The following is a 19,980-nucleotide window of genomic DNA, read 5'->3' as shown; positions in this document are numbered from 1 at the left end:
ATACTTTGGCACATGGACACTTAATGAAATTCACACTAACAAGCAAAGTACAGTATCTTTATGAGTGCTGTACCAAAAGGACACAACCAGACCATTACTTCCACAGTGAAATTATTACCCACTAACATGGTTGTGTCGATTGTCTACTATGCTTCTAGGAATGCAACGTTCCTCCCTCTGGTGTAGTTTCAAATTAGAGACCCTGGATGTTACGCTTGCATGTGGGTGTTAAATTGTTGCTGCCAAATTTATCGCTAATGTTTCCCTTTAAGGGGCATACAGGCAGTCCCCGGTTTATGAGGGGTTTCCGTTTTTCCACCACGTCGTAAACCGAAAAATTGTTGAAAATCGTCAAAAATCCTAAGAAAACCTTACTTTTAATGCTTTGGGTGTATTGAAAACGATGTAAACTGCATTTTTATTGAGTTTTTCATCAAAAAAAGCCTCCAAATTTTTATTATTCTGCCGTTTTGGAGCCATATTTCTTCCGTCAGATCGGCGTACAACGCATCGTAACCCTGGAACATGCGTTGTAAACCGGGAAATAATTTCTGATGAATATATTTGAAAAGCGTCGTAACTTCAGAACGTCATAAGCCGGACCCATCGTAAACCGGGGACTGCCTGTATATGAAGTGAGTCCCTTCCTATCCTGTGCTCTTATGTCTAAGGTCCCACCAGGTCTAGATATTTATTCAGCCCCTTTCTCAGTGGTGCAGTCAGTGAGGCCTAAGTACTCTGGAAATGGCACTTCAAAACTGCACTTACTCTTTTGATAATTCTCTGTAGTAATGTTTTTAACCTTTTCATCTGTTCATCTAAGTTTTAATGTGCTGTGAATAAGTTTGCAGGCCTAGATATAAAATGTTGAGCAGTGTTTATTTTGAGGCTTGAAGTTGGTTTGTACCTCAGTGTCTATAATTTCCATCACTTTTCGTTGCTGGTTGTAATGGGGAGCCTACTCTTGATATACATTTTCCCTGATATTTTGCTTTACTAACCTGTTTATTTCCTTCTTGGCCAGTTAGAGGGCAATAGGTATAGCCTTTGGTGCTATGAACTTTGAAATTGTCAGGCTTTAATGCTTGCATGGTGCACAGTGGCTACCTAAGCTTTCTTCCTGTACATGCTACCTAAGCTATCAGTTCAATACCTCCTTAAAATTTAAAGAACATTTTTGGTTAGCTTCTCTTATTTTCATCTTTTATAGCCATGAAGATATTCTTCCAGTCTTTGATCTTACACAATTTATTTGGCACAGCAACCTTAAGTGTTGAATGTTGATATTTTAATCTTGTAAAATCGGGTAGTATGCAGAGTAGGGAGACAGGGATATTCAGTGTTACTTTGGGGGACATCCCCCCCCCTGCCAGGTCAAGGTATAGCACCTTAAGTTAGGTTAGGAAGATAAGGTCTAGTCAGTCAGGAACGGCATTCTAGGAAAGGTTAAGATTTCTCATGCCTAACCCTGTCCCCCTACTCTTCATCCGCTCCTTAAAATCTTATTACAAGGTTCCACTATCGTATTTGGCACGTCAAGGTTCCACTGTCAAGTTTGGTATGATTTTTGCTCCCGTCCTCCTATATCACCAAATGATTTGCAACTTTGCCTACAGTAATTGCATTTTAATGGCATTTCCTTTGCTGTGACAGCAACTGTGATTCTCCTATCACTCCTCTTTGTAGAATTCATTTAAAATAGAGTTTTACATCAAGTATATTCTTATTGTCAACTTCTGTCCACTTATTTGGTTCACTGTAATTTGTTACATCCTTCTGTAAAATTTACCTTTTCTTATTGTGTTTTCCATCATTTTAGCATTCGATTTACTTTGCAATTTGTTAGGTAACCACAATTATTAAAGTTCTTTGCTGAAGCTGATTATATTTCTCTGTTATTGGAGGTAATGAACACTTCTACCACACTGAAAACATTCCTCAGGCTTATTATATCCTAATCTAGGACCTGTTTACCTATTTTCTTAATATAAATGTGAATTAGGCTTATTAGACATTGTATAATATTGTGGATGTTATATTTTATGCACTGGTTCTTTGATTTACACAATATATTGACCTGTAACTGATATACAGTATGTCAGTTTTTGGCTACAAATAAATAGGAGTTTAAAGCATTTAGCACCCCTCTTGAATATTTATCATCTTGTCTGAGCATGGATTATCTTCTCAGTGTTTTCCTTTTGAGCGCTTGCATGCTGCACATAAAAATAACTCGTATCCACAAACTGAGTAGCTAAAAAACTGGGATCCCTAATTTAAAGTCTCTTCTTTTCTCTTGTGGAGTCGGGGTGGGGGTAGGGATGGTTTGTTCTGAAAACACTGCGAGTAACAAGAACCTATGATTTTTTTCCTCATCTTTGTCGTACCCTTTAGTTGCAATACATATTTTAAATAATTCACATCATTCTTTACATCAGTTGTTATGCCTTGTGAAATCCAATCCTTTGCAGCATGGCAGGTCCTGCCAGTGTTGCTGCTTGGTCAGTGCTTTCACTGCTTAGAAGTTTGTTTCGTCTTCATGGCAGTGTTGTGTTCATCTTTAGTGCTTCAGTCTTGCTTAAATGCAATTGTAGAATTAACAGATATTGGTGCTTTGTCATTTTCTGATTAGAGTATTCCACTTTGTTGAGATTGTTGTTTTTCTTTAGTAATTAAATTGCTGTTGCCCTGCACATATAGAAATTACAGATTCTTGTATCCCATCTTTGAGCCAGTCACTGTGGTGGTTTCACAGTACACTGTACTGGGTAAAGACAAAAAAAAAAAAAAAAACTACCCTGGAAGGTATATGGGTTATGATTGCAATTTAATACTCCATAGCCTCAATGCAATAGGATGTAACATCTTTGAAAGGTACTTGGGATAGAACTGAATCCCCCTAACATGTTTGTTTGTGTGTATCTGGGTACATTTTTTACTCTGATTTTTTAAGCGTGTAGTAATGCATAAAGGGGGCCATAGAGTATGTGACAAACTGTTACAGAGAGCATAGTATCTGTATGCTTAATGTAACCATTTGCTTTTCCAGTTGACCTTTTTACTACAGGGATGCATTACAAAGATATTATAAATTACTAAAGTTACTGAGTATGATTTTTGTCTCTTAAACATTCATATTCACAATGTATGCAGGTATATGCAATCTGTTTTGTAAGTTGGCTATTAGAATAGAAAAAATGTTAAAAATATATCCAGGAGATATTAAGGAAAGTTGAAAAAGGCAAATCTGTGAAATAAATATATGAGTTTTGAAAACAGCAACAGGACTTTTGACATGAAGCAGATCACCAAAAGATAGATACATGATGATATGTGCTGAGAGTAATTGAATTTTACATTGCCTTGAGGGATGTCTGCTGTGCAATGTATGTGGCAGATAGGAGTTAAAGCCTTCTTATTAGGTATTTTGCATATTTTGCTGTCATCTATAGTGGATATTCCTTCAAGTATTCTAAGTGGAGGGGAGTTCATTGCTTGCAGTCATTCTTCAGACATGAAAAGTGGACATGGTTAGAAAGCTGTGACATAACTGAGAGACAAGTAGTCTATCTTGAGAATTTGTGTATCTTTTCACTGCAGGTGATGTATATTGCATGGCAATAATATGACATAGTGGCTTGTTTCCACTCTGGCTGGTGGCTCAACCTCTTTTGTTGTCACACTTTTATTCTGTATAAAATTTTAATTCATATCAAAGACATATAGCTTTAAAATGAAAGTTTTTATTTTTTAGAATTTTAAAACTTAAACAAATTTAGGTGTCGGCAAAAACTGGGTATGGCCTGGACTGAAATTTTGATGAGCCATATGCTGTACAGTAATCAAATCCCAGTAACCTTGTTTCATACAGAAGTTAACACATTCAAACTAACCTGCATTTTACGCCCCTGAATTTAAGTACTTGATAACTAACTGAATACTGAAGTAACCAAACACCAATCTAATTTAATCATAAGGCAGTTACTGAGTGTCATAAAATCTTTGAGGGCATGTTAAAGAATGCAATGCATTTTTCTGCCTCTCTTACTCAAGTGTAAACTTTACGTGCTTTAGCTAACAATGGAAGAATTTAATAAAGTTTTGAGCCAAAGTTTTGGAGATTTTGTAGTTAGTGAAAGAATTCCCAGTGTATGAAAGTAATGTAACACATTGTTTATTAGGTATCTTTTTATTCATTTTTCTTTATAGTTATTCGAAGGCATGAAGGCTTTCAGAGGCAATGATGATGAAATTAGACTATTTCGACCAGAAAAAAATATGGAACGTATGAACAGAACTGCAGCCAGGTCATCTCTACCCACTTTCGATGGGGCAGAGTTGATTGAGCTTCTCAAGAAAATAGTCAGCATAGATCAGGAGTGGGTACCTCATGCAGAATCATCTAGTCTTTATTTGCGTCCTACCATGATTGGAACAGAAGTAAGTACTGATTCTAATTTTTTTTCGTTTGGAATAGAAATAAGCACCGAACTTTTTGTATTTCGTTATTTTTTGTTGTACTTGAAATGTAAAATATGAAGTTTAGAACTGTTGTATGTGTATTATTGATTGCATTAACTTGCCTAGACCATAGATATGGAATTGTCATCAGTGATTACATGCAGTAATAGAAAAAACTGTTTTAATGGAACATGCAACCAATTTAGCATAAATATTATGAAAATATTCTTGATAAAAACTCTGTTAGATTACCAGAATTCAATAACCAACAAAGTACAGTCGTATTCCATGTTTACAAACTAGTGGTTTGTATAGCAGCAAAAAGAGTGATGGTATGTGACAGTTTTTGTCACCTCAAATGAATGACTTTGAGTGTGTCCACACTGAAGTGAAATGTCATAAACAGAAGTTAGTATCTTATTACACACACACATACAAACAGTTTGAAAGCAAATCAGTGGCTGATTGGTATTCTTAACCAGTGTTTCATATGATTTTCTAGCATTTGCCAAAGATTTGTTCTTCACTTTTGGTTGTTGACTTGTTTTCAACCTATTTGTGATATATATAAGTTGCAAATGTATGTACATGACATGTTTTACGCAGTGTTAATTTTTCTTTGATAAGGGTTTTTGGCTACAGTGGTTTTGAATGAAAATTCCAAAAGTAATTTTGATAGATATTTTTACCTGGAAATTACGTTTTTAGAGGAATTACAAAAATTATGTTTTTAGAGGAATTACAAAAGTTATTTTTTTACTTCCTTTTATTATTAATGGAGGAGATATTTTCTGTGGCTGAAAAGTAATAGAAGGGCAAATAGGGAAGAGAGAGAATTGGAGACCATGAAGTGATAAATGAACTTCTTTGGAGAGGTTGAACATTTTTGTTACCTTAGGACATGCTAGACTGTAAAGCAGGGATTCAAAGGGCAATAAGAAAGCGAGTAGCTGCAGCTAGGATGAAATAGAATGAAAAAAATCCCATTGTCAGAAAGGACAAAGACTTCAATAAAGTACTTCCTTAGGCCAGTACTGTACTAGTCTTTGCCACAGAGAAATTAGCACCAACAAAGAAAATGGGAGATTTTGAATAGATAAAAAAAAAAAAAGTGCAAAGATTCATGGATGACGGATGGTTTGTGCTTGTTATGAGAAGCGATGAAAAGGAGTTTGTCGGAAAAGTAGGTATGAGAGCAGCAGGGTAGAAACCAGTATGAAGGCTCAGGAAACCGTAGGAAAATGGCTTAAGTATATGCCTAGACCAGATGAGAATTCATGCAGAAAGTGCAAAAGGTGGAAGATGCTTGAGAGAATTCATATATTCACCCAGGATATTGAAGAGCTGGTCTTACAGTCTGATGGTAAATGTATTCAAAATGAGAGCAAGAGGGAATCCGTTGGCTTAGAGAATTTTATGTTCTCTTTTTTTGGAGACTTGTATAAACTCTCCCTGATTGTATGCCAAAAAATTTGTGCTTTCACAAGTTATGTTATGCTTTTGATTTGTGAAAAGAAGAGATCATAATGCAAGGAATGATAGTTTAGTCATTTTGTTAGCTTTTTTATTGCAAGCCCACATCATTCAGTATTGTCATTCATTGAGCATTGAAATATTAGTGACTGTATTTTGTTTATGACATAGTTTCACATAATTATGCACACACATTATCTTGCATATTTATAATTATCTTACCCATCCAAAACTGTGATCCAAAGATGGAAGCATTTTACATTAATTTTGTGGTTGGTTAAAATATGTAAGGCCCTTGAGTTGGGGTGAAATGGGAATCCCATTAAGCCTGTTAATTTCCTCCGTCACTGACCCCCAAGAAGAAAGTGCAGGTGTCATTTTTGAGGAGGTCAGTGTAGTGATCCTATATTGGTTTTGCTTGTGTGTGTGTGTGTGTGTCTGTTTTGAAGGTTGTGTTCTCAGATGAATTATATATACAGACTAGTATTATTTTTACCTAAACTTGAGATGGCTAATCTTTTCAGGTGATTAGTAGTTCATTGAATTAATATGAAATCTACAAATGACCGAAATTTTTTCCTATTTTCATTCATTTTAGTTTTGTCTGTTCTTCTCTGTGTTGTACTGAGGCAATTTTTTTTTATTACACTTTGTGCGTAAGTTAAGTGCTTTTCTTTTGTTACAAGAGGCACATCATGTAAAAGGCATATGAATAGAGATGAATGTTTGTATTACTAGATTGTGTACCGATTCCATTTCTTTATTTGCCACTAACCCCAGTTATTTTGACTATAGCAGCGTACCTTTACAGAAATCTAGTTTATAATCATTTGTGTCAGAGTAATAGGTAATTATCTTTGGATATTAGGCATTAGGACTTAGACTTTGTATTGAATAACATTATTTTTTGTATTTGTTGCAGCCTACGTTAGGTGTCCAAGAGCCGACAGAGGCCCTTCTTTTTGTTATCATGTCTCCAGTTGGTCCATATTTTTCTAGTGGATTTAAACCTGTGTCCTTGCTAGCTGATCCTAAGTTTGTCAGGGCATGGCCAGGTGGATGTGGCATGATGAAGATGGGATCAAATTATGGACCAACACTCGCTATTCAGGTAAATAGTTTATAAGTAGCTTCATGTGATTTGAATACAGGATATTGGTGTCTGTTCATTATAGAGTATTCTGGATTTTTTAATGATTAGTGCCTGTAAAAGGAAATGCAGTACTGTGCTTACAATAAGTATGGATAATCCACCCATGGTGCAGAAAGACTTACATACAGTATTGGTAAGAAATTCTTTACTTCATAATGAAAGTATTCCAGAATGTATGTTGTATGACCAAGACAAGTTAGTACAACCATTACAAGAACTTACCTACTGTATCCGTGTTTTTCAAGTTTACTTAACGTGTCAGTGTTTTTCAAGTTTCCAAGTGATCCAGTGCTGGCCTGGTGTATTGGAAGGTAACCTGTTTCCTACTCTAAAGGAGTTTTGTAGACTGGTATATTTAGCCCCTCATATATGATGTTATTTTAGAGAGCTTATACTTGTAAATTGAAGATATTCAGATGCTGCTGCTGTTCCCTTTAAAAGTAGAGAGGTTGAATTTGATTCCAAGTATGTTTGATTCATAACTTGGGCAATTTTTTATAGCATAATTCTCTACAAAAACCTTTGATTGAAAGCCAGGGGAAGGACGAAAATTGTCTGGGAAACAGTATTATGCAAGGGAGAGAAGGGAGCAGTAATGGGCATGGGATAATTCATGCCCATTTCATGTCTGTCCTCAAGAAACACTGTTGACCAAGTCTGCAATGAAATAAATTAGTTATTTAGCCATGGTTGGCAGGTAGTGCTTATAAATGATAGTTCTCATTAATTTTGTTTTATATTTATTCAACAAATTTGTAATGTATTGAAATTTATTTAATTTCAGAAGCATCTTTTTACTAGGTGATGTAAATTATAGTAAACCATGGTGGCTTTTTTGACATAAAATGGTAAAAGAGTTCCATACTAAAATTAATGAGAGATGTAATGTTGAAAAAATAAGAGGTAAAGGCAATACATATGTTAAACAAGGGCTACTTTTCTGTCAATGGCTAAAGTGTAACCCAACAAGAATTTTCAAGTGAAGGACTGGGGAGGACAACTCCTTGTAAAAGTTTGTGGGCAAAAGCCAAAGGGTAGTCAAAATATGATCTTGAGGTAATGCAAAAGGGAAAAAGAGGAATACTACATTAAAGGGGAGAAAACAATAAAAATGCAAGGAAAATGGTTTGTAAAGGGTAATCATGTCATCAGTCAAAAGACTGTGATTTTTACAGAGTTAGGGCACATTTTAAAGATGCAGTGGTACACATTCTTTGAAAATAAGGCCACCATTGTCATCTCTGTGAATACTATATAAGCTGTCTTTTCAAACCAAAGTGTTAGTCACTGTTAAAGGCAATGGTTTGTCTTTCATACAGATATACAGCAGAGAATCTAATCTAATATGGTTGGTACATGTTGTAAGATTTAACTGATTTTGACAGATTACACCCTGTATATGCCCATGTTCAGTAGTCATAAGTAAGTTTTTTTAGTCCATGAAGTAGTTTACACCTTTTGTAAAACTTGAGTACAGCATACATTTTCAAGTTAACTATTCTGTTTCCAGGTGTTTTGAAGTTTTTTTTAGGTGAAGTCTATATTTTCAGACTTTTTTAATCATGTTGTCATTATATTTTTGTGTATTTGAGGGTTTTCAGCATTTTACTAATTGCATATTTCTTAGTTCTTTAAAACTTATAATTTTATTATTTTAGCAGTACCTGTACTGTATTCGTATAAATGAGTACAGTACTGTATATACAGAAACATATGGAATGTTGTTTGCAAAGAATCCCTGCATTTTTTATATGCAGTTGATGTCTTTACTGAAGAAATAATTCAGTCTCCTCCCCTTCCTCTTAATAATATTAGAGTTCTCTCTCATTGCAAACACCGAGAAAGCCTTCCATTACAGGTATATACTTAGGACCAGTATCAGAGGATTTTCCTTAGATATTACCAGCCATTCTCCAGGCACTTGTAATGCACGCACTGAAGGCATTTGTGGAAATTCCTGGTTAAAGTCTTCTTGCTGATGTCTTCTTGTGATGATCTAAATCTTAGCTTCCATTATAAGGTAGCAGGAACTGCCACTTCATGTACTCTCAAGTTAAAGGTAAATGTCCTGACGGCTTTGGCAGTAATACTATCAATTTTGTTGATAGAGAAAGCTCCATAACCAATGTTTGGTTTTCTGGTAGCATTAGGTTTAATTTTCTGTAAATTAAGTGAAAAAATTTTTAGAGGTACAGGTAAGTGATTGTTAGATACTTGGAATAATAATGCACAAAACAAAGGAAATTACAGCATGGAAACTTGCCTCATGTTGCTTATCAATAAAGTCTTGATTTTGCTGGAATCCGTCCTTTTCAGACCTCTGTAAAGGCAAGCAGTAGCTGCAGTTCACACATGGTGAAAGGAAAAACTTGCAACTATAGTAACAAATTTTATAGAGCAACAATAAAGGTTCCTGGATACTAACCTGTGGAATACCAAACAGTACAAAGTGCAGGCTTACAAAGAGAGTCAGTAACAGTAAAAGCTGTGGTGTTACCACTTAAAAATCTGATTGATATCAAGTACTGTATGTTGCTTCCAACTCTGGAGTTGTAAGTTCACATATTAAACCCTTATGGTAATGAAATCAAAGGCAGGGCTGTAATCAGTCTGAAAAGAATGTGGACCCTTCTGATGTTTCTTGGATGTTACTAGTTACATTGAAAAATTAATCACAAGAACCTAATTGTTTCATATAGACATTGAGTCAGAAAGCAAGTTTCTTGATTCAAGGTACTTATGTATGAGCTGAAACATAAATGTACATTTGCAAGGAAACTTTAGAAAAATATTGTAGCGATGGTAAGGTGAAGTGGTACTCAAGTGGTTGGTAGTAAAAGATATAGTGTTCATGTACTGATTTAACATTTTACTAACAACATTATTTTTTGAATTGATAAGCTTTAGATTAACAGCACTCTAAATATGCAAAAAATTATAACGATCCCTCGTACAGTACTTTTGTTAACTAGTGCTAGTTCAGATATGGAAATTATTGTTCTGAAATTGTATAGAGGTGTTAATTTGATCAGTTTTGAGATGGGAACTTTTTCAAATGTCCATAGGCTTTGCATATTAGGGTAAATCTCTACAATATATGAAGGTAATTTGTACTGTATTTACTTGTAACAGTGCTGAAAGGATGAAATAGATCCCAGTTTGCTAACTTGGCAGCTGTACAAAATATCTAGGTCATGTGCATTATTTTTTATCTTTTGAATCCTTTATGTAATTCAAGTACTGTATGCTGGCTGGATTTTCCAGAGATATATTTGCAAAATTAGGGTGTATATCAGGGTCATTATCTCTTGAAAATCTTCAGTAAACATCAGAAGCACTGCACAGATTGGCTGTAAGTCATGAGTTTATAAAAGCAACTTGTTTCATGTAATGTACTTTATTTTTGGGTATTGTGGGTGAGATACATATAAAATCATAGGGCTTCCCTATGATATTAAAATATATTCCAGTCTTCCTCCTCCTCCTCCGCATCCTCCAACACCACTTATAGTTAAGGTCCTGTACCTCCTGTACCTCCTCAATATTATGAAGCGAAGAAATGGCCAGAAAGGGTTTCAACTGCCTAGAGGGTCCTGGTTGTCAGAGGGCAGCAGAGACATCAGTGTCCTGACTGAATGAACTTCTCATATTAGCAAATGTTGCCAAAATGCTCACCTGTGTTTCTTAGCTGAATGACTGAGTTACCAGAGGAGTGAATGGTGATGGGCTTGGGCACAAGGGGGTCTGAAGAAGCTGTTGAGGGTACTCTGATGACAAGAATATTGTTTCTGCTTTGCAGTCACCATCCGCAGCAGTTCTCAAATGCTCTCAGCAAACTCCAATGCCTTGGGGAAGGCGTTGTGGTTGATGTTGCGATTCTCCATAATTTCGATAAACATATCGAAGATATCCTCGTGTTTATATGAAGGTGCTGGTTGTGTTGCAGACTTGTCTTTGTCGCTTTCATTGTCTTCAGGGCTTTCTCCACCAATTTATCTGTATCAACTGCAGTAGGTATCTCACTGTTGGACAAAAGTTGGAAGCCACGATCGCCATGGTTGTCACTCACACATGTCATCCTTGGGAATATTGTTGCCTCCTATGGTGAGTTGAGCTTGAAAATTGTCAACATCAAAGCCTTGGAAGGCAATCATTCCCTCTTTGCCATTCAGGATAGGATTCTAAATGTGCCACAGGGTCTGTATGGTGATGTCCTTCCAAGCATCTGCAAAGTTGTAGATGGCAGATTTCAGTAAGTACCTTTGAAGATCCTTCAGACTCCATTCCCCCCCATGTATCCAAGTATTGCTTCTTCTCTTGATTGTCCTTGAACACCACCATCGTCTCCTCCAGGCACTTCCTCCAGCATTGCCATTGTCAATAACACTTTGGTCCATTGATAGAGTGAGTACAGTTATATTAGGAGGCAAAAACGTAACCCTAATATGACCTTCCTCACCAACCAACTGGGTTGTGGTGGAATGTCTAACAATTTTGAGGTCTTGTGTCTGATGATGGATAACCTCCTCACAAAGTGGTTATGGAACCTATTGGAAATGATCTTGGAGGTGAACCATGTCTTCATCAAGTGATACCAAATCACTGGGAGGTTATCCTTCAACCCACACTGGGCACATGATTGTTTTGCATGTTCAGCTACCACTGGTTTGAGTGATGCCCACCAAAAACATTTGCACAAAACAAAGCAGACATGCATTGCTTTGAAAGCTTTTAGCTTTTGACTGGGTAAATGATTTTCATTCTCATCAGCCAGAGTGTTAGTGGGCAAGGAGAGATAGAATAGACTAGTTTTGTCAGCATTGTAGATTTGACATAAAAAAGGCCTTCCTTTTTCATAAAGTCTTTCAACAAATTCTTCTATTCCCTCCTTGGAAGCATCCAAAGTTTTGCTATGAGTCTTCTTGTTGGAAAGCCCATGTTCAATCTTGAACCGATACAGCCAGCATTTGGATGCTTTAAAGTCTGCAATCCCATGCAGACCTGCGGAACTTCATTGCGGCAGCCTTCAACTCAGTACTGTGTACATGCACACTAGCAACCCTGTGGTGAGAAAACCAGACCAAGTTGACTGCTCAACTTCCTCCTTATGGGGTTTGACATCACCTTGTAGCATAGTTCTTAAGCTTGTCATTAGCAGCCTTGTTGTCCTGCAGGGTAGAATGGACATTTTAACACCCTCCGTGATACGTGCCCTTGGCCAACCATCCTTGATTGACTTGAAAATTTACACCAATTTTGTAAAGAATCAGGACTTTCAGAGCCCCCCTTAGGAGGCAGTGGGGCCATACACATCAGACACAGAACCACTTACACATCAGACACAGAACCGCATACAACAGTAACAGCACCTGTAGTGCTGCAAACGCCACAACAAAAGCAGTATGTTTTGGGGAAAGCATCATGACACATGACACCCCAACAACCATTCTGAGCAAGAATACCGAGAACTGACGTGGAACTGGACAAAGGAGAGAATCGCTCTTTGCTACAAAGTGTGTTGATACTCTTTGTTTGTAGAAAGGTAGAGAAGAAAATTTTTACGATGCTATCATGACACACAATCAATCAACCATTCAAAAGCTAAAAACCACAATGACGTGTAATGATATACATACTGTGTGTGTTAACACCAGTGCTAGTGCAAAAGTTTACAAAACACGAGTGCTTGCCCACCCATGTACCTTTTACCATATGCTTTTGTGCTGGTGACATATATGTCTCAGCCAGTCAAAAGTGATAAACAAAGTGAAATGTGATGACTTGCCAAGTGACATAGTGCTTTTAAATCTATAGCAGTTGCGAAAGCTCTCAAGGAGTAAAACGCCTGCCTGCCCCTTCCCACTCATCCTGCTCGACCTTTCCACCCTGCCTTCTCCCGCCCCCAAAACTTTTTTCCTGGTCTACTGCTTATACAATAACTTTTTCAGTCTGCTTATGCCTATAAGCAGAGTTACCAAATATTCTTACCACATGCACAACATTACCAACTATCCAAATGCAGTTTTATAAATTTCTGTGAATTTATACAGTATATGAGTAACCATTTTTATTTACTGTATTGGACAATGAAGAGTGGAATATCCTTAAACTGATATTTAAATAACTTAATGTAAGTGACCTCTACTTTTTCCAATATAGGTGTAATCTTTATCATGAGATTTTTATTTTAGAAGTTTAGGTAGTCAGGCTACCAAATGAAATTAAAATGAGATAGTATTTAGACTGCAAAAAATGTCCATTGTACTCAGCTCTTATAGCAGGAAATATCTCCCACAGTACTTTTTTCACTAAACCTCTTGCTCTGAACTTGCCTGTTGCAGAGATATTTTATGTATTTTTTTTTTTTTTAAATTAGGTAAACTAAAAGCATTTTTTCCCTTATCAGTGGTTTCATTTCTAAGTGGATCATTCATGGGTCAGCTATCTGGTGTCCTTGTACCAGACCAAAATGGTCAAATTTTAGAGTTGTTTTTTCTTGTTTTCAGAATATGTAAATTTGCCTGCTCTGATAATCATCCATGAGGATTACGTGAGTGTTAACATCCATATGCTTTGTTTTCATATAATTCTCCCTTAATGATGGGGTCACTTAAGTTGGCCCAGATACTACCCTTTGATGCTTTAGAAGAGGCCACTTGTATTGGTGTTGCTAAGAATAGATTATGTTTAAGCCATTCTAAAATTAATAATCCTTAAAAACAAATCATTGTCCCGCTAGATTCTGTTGAGGTCAACTTAGATTGACCATGTAGGGAACAAACTGTAATGTAAGGGAGGTGTTTTAGCAGAATGTCATTTTTAGATTGAACTAAGATGCTTACTCGAAGGTTTTGAAAGCCATGAACTTTTACGCTTTGATTTTTCTGACTATATTAGACCTGTTAAAAATTCACCTCTCAATACGTACAGCGATCACTGGGACCAGTATTTTTAACTATGCAGTGTCCCCAAGCCTAATTGAGTTTTATTATGATGAAAAGAGGATTTTTGAGGCCTTTGAGTACAGAAGTAATAAGTTCTGGTAGAGCAATTATTTTTTACTTTTGCTTGCTGTGCTTTGCCATTGTACATGATTTTCTATCCTTTTTGGCTTGGAAACTGATAACTTGCTCTATGTAAACTAAAATATGATTGCATTTATAAGGCAGATGTCATAAGAAACTAAGAAATCCATAGCAGTGCCAGTTTACATAAGATTTTTCATGGAAGTACAGTATTGCCATGTTTGTTACCATGTGACATTAATAACTGTACAGTATACATACTTTTCTTTTACAATTATTAAGGGTATTTGATATTTCTTATAAATTGCCTATGATGTATAATTGTAGGACAGAGTGTATTTATCTGGTTGAGTTGCTTTATTACTCAACTCGGCTTTTGCATGGGACGGGTGCTTCAGTAAGAGCAAAAACTGGTGTTAAGTGAATAATTGCAGAAACTGTTACCTCATTAAAGGTGCTTTCAATGACTATATAGAACTGAGTGGTTTGTGGTTTGGTTATTCTGGCCACAGAATATAAATTGTTTCGTATAGTTTTCAATTTGAATTTCCAATGGTGCATTATATATTGTCTGATTAATCTTGATTACGGCAGTCTTATTTTTACTATTTTGGGTTTGTAAGTATTTGTGTATTGAGTTTCATTTTGTATTCATATACCAGATGGATATGGTGGCTTTGTTTTATTGCTCAGTGGATTTGTCTGTTTGCTGAGTTATGCCACATTTAAGTGTCCTTATTTTGTGGATTATACTCATCAGTCTTATGAGTTCATTCAAGTGTAAAGTGTTTCTTGAAGTGGTACTGAGTATTATTAGTTTCAAGAGATCATTTCACAGTACATACTTTGATGTACATCACTTATTTTGTAATCTTCCAGTGTATTTCATGGGTTTTTCCTTTTAGGGAGGGACATTTAACTCCTTTTAAGTGTGCCAGGCCAGTTGTCTGGTGAGCTCTATAGACAACATTTATACCAGATCAAAAAGTACTTTTACTCTCTTCTAGTGACTGTTTGGTCTTTCTTTCAATAGTAAAACCATTTTTATTTTCAGCTAGTGATGTAATTTTGTTGGTAATTCATTTCTTATTTGACTGGTTTCATGCATTAATATTTTTAGGCTAAGCATTCTGCCGATGGACCCTTCTTCCAAGATACAGCCATTTTCCTTTGTCCTTGCCCACACTTCCTTCCTCTGAGTAGTCAACATTTTTGACACATTCTCTTTGCTTTCTGCTCTCATAAAAAACTAAGCATACCATGTATTTGTTCTCATAATTCTTAGAATGTTTGGCCATGAAGCTTAAAAAATGTGGTTTATCTATCATCAGCTGGCCTTACTTTCCAACAAATGTGATGGGCAAAGTTTGTCAGTAAGGATATAAGGGACTTTTAAAAAGCAACAACAGCTTCGTTGTAAAAAAGGGTTAATCACTTGAAATGACCTGTTGTACTTGGCAGTCTTCAAATAGGCATTAGGTACCAAGAATCTGTAATGAAAATGGAAATGAAGTAAGCCGAGTGAAAAGTGGCTTAACAGTTGCTGCAACAAAGCTTAAGAAAAGAAGAGAGGTGAAGTTACTGGTAAGAGTATTTTAGCACAATCATTGCTTTCAACATGAAAATTTTTTTTTTTACTCTACTTCAGCACCCTGTATATCACATTTGTTTTGTATAGATACAAGACAGTGGAAAAGGCATACTGGTCTGAGGTTAAATGGCTGAAGATGTGAAGAGGTAAAGGGTAAAGAGGATTAAAGTGTTCTTAGAAAAGAAGGTAATAATGAGTACTTAGTATGTGCATGGCAAACAGGAAGTAGAAAAACAATAATTTTGAGAAAGGCTATCCAAATGCAATGGCTAAGAGCCATTACCTCGGGGTATACTATACTGGGAGGAGGAGGTGGCATATAGTAATTGGGTGAGGTAATCAAAGGAAACTGGGAAAATACATGAGCTTTTGCGGTGAGGTCTGGCAGGAGGTCCACTAACCAGTCAACATAAAATTAGTGTGGGGGTTACTTCATATAATGAGTCATTACATGGCAATCCATAATTGCCCCAGGGAATCCACCTTCCAAGCTGGTAAAGGAGATCAAAAGTCAAGCTCTAGTGATCTTTGCGAAGGGAGTAACCAACATTTTGGAATGAATTTTTGTGGGTCCTTGGACATTGAAGTTTTGTGACATGATGGAACTCTAGTGGAACAAAAAAAAAAAAAAGGGGCGCGGGCTAATGCCACCCTCCATCTGGTGTTCTTATAATTATTGGCAGAAGAATGGGGAGACCTAGGAGAGATACAACATTGAAGTTCAGATTAAATTAGAGATGAACTTTCATAGAGTGAATTCTTGTCACAAAATTTTTCTTGATGGCTTCAAAATGGGTTTTGCCCCTGGAAAAATAGTTCTTCTCAAGAGCTTGGAATCTGTCAGTAGCTTAGTCAAGAGGACCTGGGGTCTGGTCAGAAGCAATTACAGTAACATAGGAGAATGATGAAGTAGAATCTACATTGCAGTTGGAGTAGTATCTGTGCTAGAGGCAAGACAAACAATTTGCTGAACAGAATGGGGAGCAGCACTGTCAGAGGTATGGTTAGCAAGGGATTGACAGTCTAGGATCCTAAACCTAGTAAGGTGGCGTTCTTCAAAGAGGAGGACCCTATGATCCAAGTGGCTTTTATTTTTGCAGGAGTCTTGCATGGAATGAGAGAGGACAATTTTGCCAAGATTTTCAGGTAGCCATGGCAAGAACATGCGGAGGACCATATCCAAAAGAGGAAGAGCCAGTGATTGTACAAGTTTATCCATTGCAAGAGTAGTACCAAGACTTGGAGAGAGGCGATGGGTAGTGAAGATATTAAGACCAAAGGGGGAGCAAATTAGATGTGTGCATCCTTGTCCTAAAGATGAATGCTGAAAAGTATAAGGGACAACATGAAAAGTTAACATGAATAAAGCCTCCAGTGTAAGCCTCCTGCAAACCTGGAAGCTATTGCCTGGTGATCTTTGCTAAAGGGTTGCCAAGATGTGGTGACCCTGCCTTTTCTTTAAATGAGACTGGTATTGTTGAGCAGTAGAGTTGCACCCTTTGACTGTCTGATGGCTGGTTGGAAGGATTATTTTTCAAGTGACAGAAGAAAAATTTTAGTGAAAAAAAATTGGGCGGCTAAGAAGGAAGAGACCAAATGAAATTGATGTACTGTATAAAATAAAGAATTCAGTGGATCTGGAGCCAAATGCTTGCTGCAAAGAACCTTTAGCATTATGTACAGTTGACCTAACAAGTAACTCTACAAGTAGTGCCCTCCTAGGGGTGACCAAAGGAACCATCCAATAATATGATTACTGTGTAACTTGAAAAAAGTCTTTCAGAGCTGTTTGACCCCATGTGGCTGTCTGTATTCTTGGTTTTACAAGGAAGTACTGCTCACTTGCTGTCCAGGAGCCTTTTATCAGAGATGAGTGCTGCTGCTCATTCAAGAGACAGGATTGGATGAAGTGGCATGCACGGGAAAAGTTGTTGACAAGTTACAACCAAATTGATTGTTTCTCTTGGATGACAGCATTGTGTTATCATTAGGCCTTATGTAATCCATCGGTTACCTAAGTGGATCTGGGAAGACAACATGTGACTCCAACCCTGGAAACTTAATTATAGTTAATGAATGGCCTGTTTGCCATTTACTAATTATAACATAAGTTCTTTCTAAGGTTGATATCAAATGTGTATTCTGCTTAGAAACAGCAAAACAGAACGAACACATTTGAAATACCCAAATGTATGGTCTTCTGTGTCAGAATTAGGTAAGGTTTGCGTTGATGTTACTTCCTGGAGAGCTGCACAAAGAGATAAACCACTGAAAGTTATGTAGGGGAACTACTGGGAATGAGACAGGGCTCCTGTGAATGTCAGGCCAAATGGAGTTGAAGTAGTATACTGGAGAGGCATAAACAAAGGCACCATAACTGCAGGATTTTTCCTCCAAACAAAACAAGAGAGTACTGTACTTGGAAATATCACTTGCTTTAAAGCTAATTTTGTGAACATCAGTGAAATTTAGGACATCTTCCTTTTAGGTGGCCTAAAGTGAAGAGGTGACTACAGTATTTCTATCGTGGGAGGAGGCTGTAAGAGGAAGTGGTTGAGAGAATTTGTTCAGTTTCAGTTCTCCAATCATTTGGGTTATTCTTGACCTCAAAGTTCTGACTGTCAAGTCTGGGGATGGTCAAAATGACTGTGACTTTGTATTCCTAATCATGTAACACCACCACTGATTATACATGAGATGGTGAAAAATGGATTTTACACTAGGCTTTAGTCCTTGAACTTTAATGGTTCTGCAGATCTTGATTCCCAGAGAGAACAGAACCAGAATATGTATGCCCCAAGAGGTCCAGTGGTAACTTATGTGAAGAATTTAATTTTCTATGATATTGTATGGGCAAACTTCATGACTCCCGATTAAATACTGTAGTTTGACTTATTTTTTAGAACATTCACCAGAAAATTTTAAGGTGGGACCTGTGAAGGGGATGAAAGAAATGTGTTTGTTGGGAAATGGAGTTCCTTCCAAAGACCGTTCTCTTCATTTTAACCTGCGCTTCGTCAGTCTCCATTACCTCCTCCCACCCAAGAGTTATACACATTTGTCACCAACCTAGCCTTTTCTATTTATTCCACCTGACCAAACTACCTAAAAGCAGATACATCTTTTCGTCACCTCAACATTTTACTATTTTTTTTTATATACATTCAACAACCCCACTTCACTTCCTTACAAATTTGAGTGGGCAGAAAAATCCCTTCTTACATGTATATTTTAAATTTTGTTTCCATTGTCATGGTTCTTTTCCACACCTTTTGTAGAGGTCCTGCAAGCCTATCTGCCTTCACTTAATCTGCACACCACCTCTCATGCCATTGTCATTTATTACACTTACTCACAAATACTTGTATCATTTTTCCAACATCCATACTAACATATATTGCTCCATAGCCGTCTCTTCCATTTACCCTTGTAATTTTACTTTTTCCAACATTCACCTTTTACTTTTCAGAATTTTAAAACTCTTTGGCCAGCCTCTGTATATTCTCTTCATTATCACTAACACTATCACCTGCAAAGATCAGGGACTACAAATGTCAGGCTGTCATTATTCAAGAGAACAACCATGAATTTTATGTAGCTTTTAGAATCCATCATGATTATTACTTCTGTATTTTTTCTTATGAAAATGGTATAGATATTCTGGTTGAGCACTGCGATGTACACTTGATTTACTGACCAAATATAGTGAATTTTTACCTAGTGTTATTTGAACTTTGTTTTCCAGAAAACCGCAGAAAGGCGAGGGCTTCAGCAAGTTCTGTGGTTATTTGGACCAGAGCACAGAATTACTGAAGTTGGTGCTATGAATCTCATGGTGTTCTTTGACAAGGGAAATGGAGGTTTGTTACTTTGCTTTTGATTTACAAATAAGAAGGCTCATTTGTTGCTAAAATACTTTGCAGGGTATATCAAATGAGAAAGACTTCAAACATTATTAATTACATACTTTTTTATAGTAAAAATATCCACTTTTTGTGTTTTATTATTTTTGGTAGAAGGAATTATTTAATGTTACAAGTAATTAAAAAAAGAGATTTTTTACCCATCTACCTTTTTATGTAATGTATATCTTTTTACTGACAGTATTATGCATGTGTTATTTGGGAGCCATTTATGCAATTTTTTTTTACCATGAAAGGAAGTTAGAAATTAGTGTTTTTCTTTCTTATCTTATGATTATAATCATACCAGAAGCTTGTGATGCAATGCTCTTTCCTAAAAGTAATGAAAATCTGTTTCTGTTAGAGTTCATCTAA

The 19,980-nt window shown here is 36.5% G+C and overlaps 1 protein-coding gene across 1 annotated transcript in view; it reads left to right on the top strand.

Annotated features, from left to right (window-relative positions):
• Positions 1–19,980, top strand: part of Bcat (Branched chain amino acid transaminase) — a 71,504-nt gene that overhangs the window by 48,474 nt on the left and 3,050 nt on the right. Inside the window, exons 4-6 of the mRNA XM_067095307.1 lie at positions 4,210–4,440; positions 6,857–7,045; positions 19,449–19,563. Coding sequence (XP_066951408.1) covers positions 4,210–4,440; positions 6,857–7,045; positions 19,449–19,563 — 535 coding nt within the window. The remainder of the gene's footprint in view (positions 1–4,209; positions 4,441–6,856; positions 7,046–19,448; positions 19,564–19,980) is intronic.

The sequence above is a fragment of the Macrobrachium rosenbergii genome, chromosome 51 (assembly GCF_040412425.1).
Source record: "Macrobrachium rosenbergii isolate ZJJX-2024 chromosome 51, ASM4041242v1, whole genome shotgun sequence".
Taxonomy (NCBI): Eukaryota; Metazoa; Arthropoda; class Malacostraca; order Decapoda; family Palaemonidae; genus Macrobrachium; species Macrobrachium rosenbergii.
This window is presented reverse-complemented; position numbering and strand designations above follow the sequence as displayed.